Consider the following 9,829-nt stretch of genomic DNA (forward strand, 5'->3'; position numbering starts at 1 on the left):
ACACTGTGCCTTGTGTTTATAACCAAGAAAATCAGCCGGAGAGGGGGGGTCCTCTCCCTCTCCCTCACCCTTTTGCATTTCGCCTGGTGTTGAGACGAGAGCCCAGCGAGTCCCAAGACATTCCCGCGCAGCCTCTGCTTTCCTTTTCATTGCCTCTCTCCGCATTTATTGAGGAAGGCTTGGGAGTAAATTGGGTCCTTGCGAACTTATAATTAATTTGGAAGGGTCAGTTCTTCCCAGGCTAGCGAGGGCTTCTTTGTGTGGTCCTTTTTGAAAGGCAGAGGTTGGAGAGGCTGTTATATAGCCGGGATTTGCTTTTAATAGGGACCTGGCTATTTTCTGAAAATCTCACGGCTCTTGAAGGACGGGTTGTTATTGTGCGGAGCTGTGCTAAAAGGGTTTGCAGAGAGCTTAGTTTGGGTGCAAGAAAACACCAACCCCAATAAAAGGAGTAAAAAAAAAAAGCAAGGAGCACATGTCCAGGGGTCTGTGCGAGGCCAGGTCATGCTTGGCAGGCCAGAGCCGGTGCCTGAAGCTGGGAGATGCTCCAGGAGGGCCCCTGCTTGGGTAGGGCCCTAGGTAGGGCTAGGGGCCCCTCATCCATCCGTCTGTCCATTCTGCCCCGTGCCCCACTGAGGGGACCTCTTGCTTCTCCTCAGAGCTGGTAGACTGAGATTTTTTTTCCTTACCGCATTGCTTTTCTTGAACGCCTGCTTTTCCTCCCTGAAATAGTCACAGAAACCATTAAAGAGCGAAGGTGGAAGGCAGGGAGAAGACGACGGGCTGAAATAATCTGCAAATAAGAAAACTTTCTGAAAACAGACAGACAGACAGTGGTTTTCTCCAGAGGTGGGTTGGAAGGAGGCATGAGATCACGGTCCCGCTTGGGCATTGCCTGACAGGGCCAGGGATGTAGTCTACGGTGGCACAGCCTGTGTGTCTCCCATCAGCTCGGCTGCAACAAGAAACCCCTGCTGAAGGTGGGGTGAGGGGGAGATGAGACAGTCTCAGATCGGTGATAGATGAGTGTGGGACATGGAAGTGCAGAGGTGTAACTCAAGATAGGAAACTCTTCAAAGCCAAAGCCAGGGAGCAGAGGGCTCTGAGGAGCTCAGGAGGCTTTTAATCATGGAGATGTCCCCTATGGAAGCAGCATCAGTGGAGGCATCTTTAGCATCTTTACACACACAGCAAGGGCCATTAGAAAAAAGCATTGAAAAGTCGATGCCTTCCCTAGGACACGTATGAACCCAGTGGGAGGGAATACGCTGAAAACTTGACCGTGAGTCCATCACACGGGTGAATGGTGAAATGCTGCAGGTGCCAGCCTGGCTCTTGGGGCACCATGATGCCGGTGGGCAGCATGAGCAGTAACCATGTTATTTATGAGCTGCACTGTTAATTAATGGTGTGATGGGGCTGCCTCTCTGCCAAGACCACCTTCAAAGCTGGAGTCAGTCCCTGGTTGTTCTCCTTCTGGCACTCATTTGGTGTCCCACCCTGACCATCACCTTTCTTCTCTCTCTCCCTAGCATGGGTCGGCTCCTTGGCCATGGGTATGATTTTCTTCTGCTCTCCCATCGTCAGCATCTTCACCGACCGGATCGGCTGCAGGACCACAGCAGCCTCGGGAGCTGCCATCGCCTTCATTGGACTCCTCTCCAGCTCCTTCACCAAGTAAGGCTGCAGAGGGGCCGTCCAGCTCCTCGTCAAGCTCCTCTTCCTCACTGTTCCCTGCAACCCCCCCCGCCTACACATTGCTGCTGCCTTTGGGGGCAAAGCAAGTGGTTTCCATCCAGATGGGAGGTCTCCTGGCAGCCCTACAGCCCACGTGCAGCCCATGTGCCCACAGTCTGTTTCTCTCCAAATTGAACCAAGTTGCTCTTTTGTCCTTGTATAACAAGAGAGTGAATTTTACCTCATCAAAGGACTTTGTTTTATGGGATTTCAGCCCTCGGGTCCTTCACTTGATCTTTAAAACAGGCCGCAAGAAGTTGGCGCGTCTCGTGAGGACTGCTCCAAAGAGATGCGTGTGGACAAAAATAATTCTAGTTTGCAACCAATTTCACATTTGGTACTAAAAGTCAATTGGGGCTTAAAATAATATTTGATGGGTTACACCTGGCAAGAGGGAGTCTCCACGCAGGGCAGATGGGGTTTGGAGCAGTTTGTGCCGTTCCCACGCCATTTACGGCAGCGCGGGGCGATTGCTGCTCCTCATTTTCTTGCTGCTCCTCGTTTTCCACGGCTGAGCCCGTGCCATGAATCTCTGCTGGCAGGCGCTCGCCGATGTGCGTTTGCATGGCAGGTGTACCTGATTCGATGCGGGAGTCTTTCCAACCCCAGATCTTTGTGGGAGAAAAAAAGAGGTCACCCCTGAGGTCCTTTATGTGGCGCTTGTTAAGTGGAGTCTCAGAGGCGCCGTGGAGGCACCCTCCAAAGCATCATTTTCCCCAGTTTTTCTGAATAAAAACATTGCTGTGGGTTGGATTTCAGTTAAAACCAATATTGTTTTAATTAAAATGCTCCAAGAAGTGGGTTTTTTTAAAGCAAATACACGCTAGTTTCCCGGAGGGTGACTTGCCTGCGCTGTGCTCCTCCCTGCCCACCCTGCCCACAGCAGGCAGTGGGATGCCAGCTCCCTTTTACCCTGGTCAACGAGACCCTCCTGCTCGCCCCAGCCCTGGTTCCCTGTGGATACATGCCGTGTGATGGGTCCCCAAGTCCCCAGCTGTGGGAACCCCCCTCTCACAGTGGGGCTGGGGGCAGCTTCTGAGTCTCCTGGCTGAGCCCCAGGGACCAGGGCCGATTGTAGCCAAGGGGACTTGGGATGATAAAACCATCTTGGGCAGCGGCGTGGAAGGAACCACCCTCTGCGACTTCCTCTGCAGATGCCACCCCTTTGTATCTTAAAAGATTATAGTAGTTGGAGAAAGTGCAGTGGGTCCTGAGGGAAGGTATGCCCGGGCTCCTGGCAGTGCAGATCACAGGCACTTCCCGTGTAATCTTTGCTTTCCTTCTAATCAACGAAGATTGGGATATTATTTCTTTTTTCCCCCTCCCCTATTGTAAAATGTTCGTGCGAAGAAAAAGAGCTCTTGGGACCGTATCGCTGCCAGTGGCTTGTTGTGTTGGGCTTAAAAAAAAGAAATCAAACAGTACAGGCAGAGAAGAATATTATTTCCAGGAGAGCTCCAGAGCTGAATTCCCCATTTCCTGCCTTCTCGTTCTCGGTTTGCATTCCTTTGGCTGCCTTTTAAGGGAGAAAGGAGCCCCTTTGCAGCTGGACCGTGGTGAGGGAAGCTGCCTTCGGCACAGCCGAGCCGGAGGAATAGCAGCGAGGCTGCGGGATTTGGCAGTTCTCCATCAGGATGGCGAAGGCTGGTCCCAAAATTCAGAGTTAGCAGCTCCTGCTCACCCAGAACAATGGAAAGGGGGGTGGTTTTTTTTGGGTCCCCCTTGCCAGCTCCCCACAGATGGAGATGACCCACCCAGCGCCGGCTGGGCTCCATGCACCGGTGCAAAGGGAGCTGAAGGGAGAGGCAGCTTGGGTTTGGTGGGCTCAGGCAGGGCTGGGTCAAGGCTGATCAACCCTTTTATCTCCTGATTTCTCTAAAATGTGTTTGCTTTGTCCAAACAGAGGAGCAGGGGTTCCTGGTACTGCACTGAGCTGATCCAAAAACCCACTCGGCCACTGAGCCTGCACGGCAGAACCCCAACACACAGCTCAGTGCCTCCTGCTCTCAAAATATTGGGAACTTTGTAGGAAAAAACACAAAATAAGCAAAATATGCTGAAAAGCAGAGCACTGTGAAGGCTGAAATTCTCTGGATGGGGTCAAGGCAATGGTTTTCCTCACTTTGCTGCCTTGCACTAAGGTGTCTCCTGCACTTGTTATCAGCTTGAGCCACGGCAGATATGTGCCCTCAAGAAGAGAGAAACCCCAGTTGTGTTAAGACTTCACCTTCCCTCCAGTTTTAAGGGGGATGTTTTCACGTGAAGAATTGGAGATGATGGCCAGTTCAGCAGGGCTGTCTTCATGTGCCCCCCGGCTAGTGCCCTCCCATCCCTCCATTCTGCACCATTAAGTCTTCTATGGTGGGGTTTGAATCTCTTTTCATCTGCCTCTCCTTTCCCTTCACAATTTCTGCCCGGTTTCTCCTGCAGAGAGAAATCCCCCAAACCTCTGCCAGCGGGGCTGAACCAGGGCTATTCCCGTTGTGAGCTGTAAGTGAGAGGCAGCTGCTGGAGGGGGACCTCCTTGTCCCAGGAGAAGTCATTATCCGTGGAAGGCCTCATTATCCAAGGGAGATGATGCCACCCTTCCCACCGGAGAGCAGCTGGCTCATTCCCAGCGAGCAGGGTGGGAAATCCTGGCTAAGAAGCCAGGCTGAAAGGAGCCCTTGCTCATGCAGGGGTGTCTTAGCATCAAGGGGGAGCAGATGGGAACCGCGGCGTTTGTCTCCACTTATCCAACAAGTCAGCTTAGCAGCAGTACCAAAGCTGGTGTGACCCAGCTGAGATGGCCAGGGCTGGTGCGTGGGAGGTCAGAGACAGCCTGCACAGCCCAGCTGCTTGCCTGGCTCCTGCGGAGGGGAGCGTTTGTGATGTGGCTTCATTCTGGAGTAGCTGGAAATTGCCTTTCATGACAGTCATTTGTCTTTGAGCCGTTGGGTACAGCAAACACGTTCTGCTTGGCTAGCTAAAGAGACGAGCGTGTAATGGAAGAAATGATGTGCTTGTAAACGTTTTCTCAGCTTCAAACCGCTCCATTAGATCTGGGCTGCTGTCTTCTCCCTTGCTTCACGAGCAGCACTCAGTATTTCACATGAGTTGTTGTGAGTGTTGGAGTAAAGACCCCGTTCGTGCAGCATCGCTTGCCCGGTGAGCTGCCTAAACCTTTCCATCGTGCTTTCCTCCCAGGCAGTATTTCGTGGCAGACTTTTGCAGCTGAATGCATTGCACGGAGGTGGAAGAAAGAATCCTTCATCTGGAGAGAAACACAACTGGTTATTTGCTTAACTTTAGGCTCCTTTCTCAGCTACTTCTCTTGGGAAAACCAGGCTGGCAATTGGGAAACTGCTCCTTCCAGAGGTTCTCAGGACTTTGCACTTGTTCTGTAGAGCAGCCACTTCACTCCCTCCTTGAGTGCAGCCACCAATGTAAGGTACAAATGAGATCTATTAACCATCTAATTAAAGGTCCCAGAGGAGCTTAAAGAAGAACTTAATTAACCAGCCTGGAGCCTGGGCAGAAAAGCAATGTTCCCTTCCTAAGTGCTTAATAACCAGCTGGGTTGGTGCCTTCTGCTTTCAAACACTGGGTGCAGAATGTTTTCAATTAGTCCTTTCAGTGGAAAAAAAATGGACTTTTAGCTAAAAATAACCCACCCTGCCTACCTTAGGAAATCTTGCTTGCTGTAATTTAAAAACCATTCAAGTTAGGTCAACTTCCCAAGGAGGGCAGGTTGGCTGCTGCCTTCTCCTCTTTGCAGAAAGCACTCCCCAGCTAGACTGCATTTTCCTGAAGATTTAACGTGCCGGCTGTGAAATGGGGATAATCCTTGCTTTGCCTAGGGAATAAGCTCCTCGGGGTCAGACTGTCTGTGTAGCACCTGTGGTATGTGAGACCTGGATCTCGACTCCAGGTTCTGCAGGACCGTGGGGGAGAGGGCTTCCTTACCTCTGTACAACGTAACCACCTCCATGTTTTGTTTTTTTTTTTCCCACTAGGTCTCTGGAAGTTCGTTATTTCACGTATGGGATCCTCTTTGGCTGCGGCAGCTCCTTTGCCTTCCAGCCCTCGCTGGTCATCCTTGGTCACTACTTCAAGCGCCGCCTTGGCTTGGCCAACGGCATCGTGGCCGGCGGCAGCTGCCTCATCTCCGTGCCGCTCCCCTTCTTCCTGAAGATGGTCGGGAAGGCCATTGGGCTGGCGCATACTTTCCAAGTACTCAGTGCCTTAATGCTCATCCAGATATTCTTGTCCCTGACCTATCGGCCCATCTTGCCACCTTCTTGTGACTCTCAGCATGATGGCCAGGACAAGCTGGGCAGTCGGAGCATGCGGCAGCAGTGCTGGTCCCAGACACGCAAGTATTTCAGCTTGAGGGTTTTCCGGAGAAAGACCTATCGGATTTGGGCCTTTGGGATCGCTACTGCTGTTCTGGGATATCTCGTACCTTACATGAACCTGGTGAGAGCCTTGGCTGGGACTGGAAGGGGAGGGAGGTCCCTTTGCCCAGAGTGAAGGGGAGGCTCCGTGCAAGCAAGGAGGAGGTGGGACGGTGGAGATGGGCAGCAGGGACAGAGCCACCAAAAGCCTCAGAGCTCAGAAACTGCTGCAGGCACTTCCTGTAAACAGAAATAGCGATGGGAGGAGATGGATTTTTAATGGTCCTATGTGTCCTCTGCACAAGGGTGGGCAGAGTGGTCGCTTCCCGCGGCTCCTGAGGGCAAGCAGGAGAGGAGGGGGCTGTTGGTTTGGGGTGGGCAGAGGTGGTGTGTGCAGGTCAGGGTGGCGTGGACATGAGGGTCACACAACCACCCCCAAAGCCATGAGCCCTCTGCGGGAAGTCTTGTCCCTTTCTGGGAGATGAGAGGGATTAACTTACTGAGGATTCATGTCCTTGCATCCTTCACTCCATCCTAGGTAAAATATGTGGAGAAGCAATTTCAAGAAACCAAAAAGGACTGGATCATCCCGGTTTGCCTCGGAGCCATGTCAGGGCTGGGGCGCTTGGTTTCAGGCCGCATTGGCGACTGCATTCCCGGGCTGAAGAAGATTTACCTGCAGGTACGTTGTGTCCGACCCTCCCTGTAACTGCTGGGAAACCATTGCGGGTCAGGGGACAGCATCTCTACATCAGTATCGACACGCTGCTTAAAAACTGCCAACCACAGATCACAAATCCTTTACCCACCATCACCTAACACTCTTGTCTGTTGTTAGGGGAGAAAATTTATTACAGAAAAGTGCACAGAGAAGTTACATGCTTGACCTGAGGTCTCAGTGTCTGTTCAGCAACCAAAGTCTGTGGTCCCGACTCTTCCCAAGCTGCTGGACACCCTCTCACCTTCTTGTGTTTTTTGAAAAACCAACTGCTGAAATCTAGCAGCTAATCCAGCAGATAATCCTTCCTAAAGCTTCTTAAAAGGTTATTCTTAAGGGCCTCTCAGAGACAAGCAGAGCATGGATGCTATTGCTGGGTTCAGAGCAGGGGGCGATGTCAGTGTTCAGTGTCATCTTCATGACACCTCCTGCTGCCCATCCCCACTCATCCTGCACCCCACTTTTGTCTCCCCAGGTTGTGTCCTTCGTGCTGTTGGGCATCCTGTGCATGTTGATCCCCCAGTGCCGAGGGTTCGAGGGCGTCATTGTCATCTGCCTCTTCCTTGGCCTTTGCGATGGCTGCTTCACCACCATCATGGCCCCCATCGCTTTCGAGCTGGTGGGGCCCATGCAGGCGTCCCAGGCCATAGGGTACCTCATGGGGCTGATGGCAGTGCCCATGACCGCGGGTACACCGATAGCAGGTTGGTAACGCCGCAGTGCCAGACCTGGACCCAGCTGTTGGGAGGGAGCAGATACTTGGTGGTGTCTTTCACCCATGGTGGTATTTTGGTGCAAGACCAGACATGTGGTTTTGGATTTTCCGGTTTATTGTGTCAGATGGGGGTTGAATGTGATAACAATATGGATGGATGTAGCATCACTCCATGCTATGTCCTGAAGCATCTCAGGGGCTTTCTTCAGGCTAATGAAAGGTGACCAGCAGGGGAACAGTGAGAGCAATCCAATTTCACATTAACTGATTTCTCTTTGAGGCTGAGATAAAAATTGGCAGATACTAGTTTTGGAGAAGTCCTTTTAGATATCTGAGGACTGATTGCTAATTGGTAAACTCAACCACTGGATTGTTGAATCAAAGTTAGAGATGGAGAGACCTGAGCCTCTGTCTTCCCAAGACTTGGGTATGTGTTTAACCATGGTAATAACCATGGTAATAACTACAACCTCCTTAACAGGGAGCACTTTGCCAAAGCTGGCCCTTGAACAGCAGAACGCCTGCATCAGCAATCGCTAAGCTAAAGCTGTATAAGCACCTCTGATCTTTCTGCTTCTGGCAGCAAAATTCAGTTTAACGCCTTCGTGAGGGAACGTGGGGGTTGTGGACATCTCGCTGTTCGGGTGCTGCTGCAGGACCCCCCCTGCATCAAGGGCGCTGGGGACAGGGCTGGGTGAAGGGGCTCGTTTCATGGATGAAATGTCTATGCAGGAGGAAACTGAGCGGGGTTTCCCAGTGCCAATAAATGGCAATGCATTATTCTCCAAGGATGCCTGGCAGCATCAGAACTTGCCGATCTAACAAGTGCAGAACCTCACTGGTTTTTAAGGGATCGGTTATTGTTTATAACTGGCAGCATGTATTTTTCAGCTGGCGTCCCCATGTGGATGAAACATCTGTAAGCGAAGCGGGGCTTCCAGATAGAGGCAATCTGCTGAGGAATAGCCCCTGCCTGCTTTTCCTATTGCCTCTTGGCCAGCAAAGCACTAGGAGGAGCCACCTGAAATGTCTGGCTGTTTAACACTGTCTCAGCTCGCATTTGGGATCCTTTGGGATGTGCCTGATAGTGTCCTCTTCTGGTTAAATAGGAAGGATGGCAGAGGTGTTCCTTCTTGGCTTCCTTGCTACGCAATGGTGGCTGCGCACATCCTTTAGTCCAAGGCATAAAAATTCCAAGGAATGCAATGGGTTCAAAACAAAAGATTGTTTTAAAACCCTGAATCTTCCCAAATCTGGTGGTTGCAGCAAGCTGCAGCTCTCACTTGAGGTAGGAGACGAGTCGCCCATTAGACTGACGCATCTATAACCACTGTTGTTCTTCTCTTTCAGGATACCTCAACGATTATTTTGGGAATTTAGACGCGGCCTTTTATTTTGCTGGAGTCCCCCCTGTCATCGGCGGCTTGGTGCTCTCCGTCGTCCCCCTGATCCATCAGAGGATGCTGAAGAAGCAGCGCCTGGATTCCGGCAAAGACAAGATGCTGGTGTCGGAGGCGGTGGTGAACGGGGAGCTGCTGCCGGGCTGCCCGGCCTCCGAAGCACACATGTAGCGCCGCCGCTCACCGACCACGCACTGTCGCCACCAGCAGCCTCCCCGTCGCCCAAGCACAGGCCCTTTTCTAGACGGACCATAATTCTCAATGATCGCAGATGCACTATGTTTGTAAAGGAAAAAAAAAAAAAAAACAAAAAAAAAAACCAACCAACAAACAAACCATAAAAAGTTCTTCTAGTTAAAGGCTTTTAACTAGCAGAAAAGCTCATTTTCGGGACAGTTTTGATTTCAAAGTCGCCGGTTTTGGTTTTTTTTTTCCTCTAACCATTTTTCTAAGGAGAACTCTCACCAGGATTCAAACTTGATCGATCTCCTGCTCCTCTCCCCAGTTTTCTAAGTCATGACAGAGGTTTACAGCTAATAAATGCCTTTTTAAAGCAGGCCACAGATGGAGCGTGTGAACCTTGCAGCTGTCCATCCTCCTCCTCCGGTGCCACTCGGGTGTCCCGTCCAAGCGAGACAGCCCCCTCCCTGTCCAGCGCTGGAGGCTGCTCTGGAGCCAGCAGATCTGAAGGAGGAAACACTGCTTTAATCCGATGCACAAACCAAATAAATGGTCATTGAGTCCCGCTTTAATCTTCTTCTCTCCTCCTTTTCCGCTGCTCTCCCACGCGCCCAGGGAGCTGCAGTTGGGACGATGGGGAGCTCGGCCGGCTCCGGTCCTGCCGCCTCCGTCAGACAGAGCCCCGCAGGAGCACCCCTTTCCT

At 51.7% G+C, this 9,829-nt stretch overlaps 1 protein-coding gene across 1 annotated transcript in view; it reads left to right on the top strand.

Moving 5' to 3' along the window:
• Positions 1-9,237, top strand: part of SLC16A2 (solute carrier family 16 member 2) — a 33,661-nt gene extending 24,424 nt beyond the window's left edge. Inside the window, exons 2-6 of the mRNA XM_074147873.1 lie at positions 1,533-1,677; positions 5,733-6,195; positions 6,652-6,795; positions 7,307-7,535; positions 8,897-9,237. Coding sequence (XP_074003974.1) covers positions 1,533-1,677; positions 5,733-6,195; positions 6,652-6,795; positions 7,307-7,535; positions 8,897-9,117 — 1,202 coding nt within the window. The 3' untranslated portion in view covers positions 9,118-9,237. The remainder of the gene's footprint in view (positions 1-1,532; positions 1,678-5,732; positions 6,196-6,651; positions 6,796-7,306; positions 7,536-8,896) is intronic.
• Positions 9,238-9,829: the final 592 nt, after the last annotated feature.

The sequence above is a fragment of the Numenius arquata genome, chromosome 5 (genome assembly GCF_964106895.1).
Source record: "Numenius arquata chromosome 5, bNumArq3.hap1.1, whole genome shotgun sequence".
Lineage (NCBI taxonomy): Eukaryota > Metazoa > Chordata > Aves > Charadriiformes > Scolopacidae > Numenius > Numenius arquata.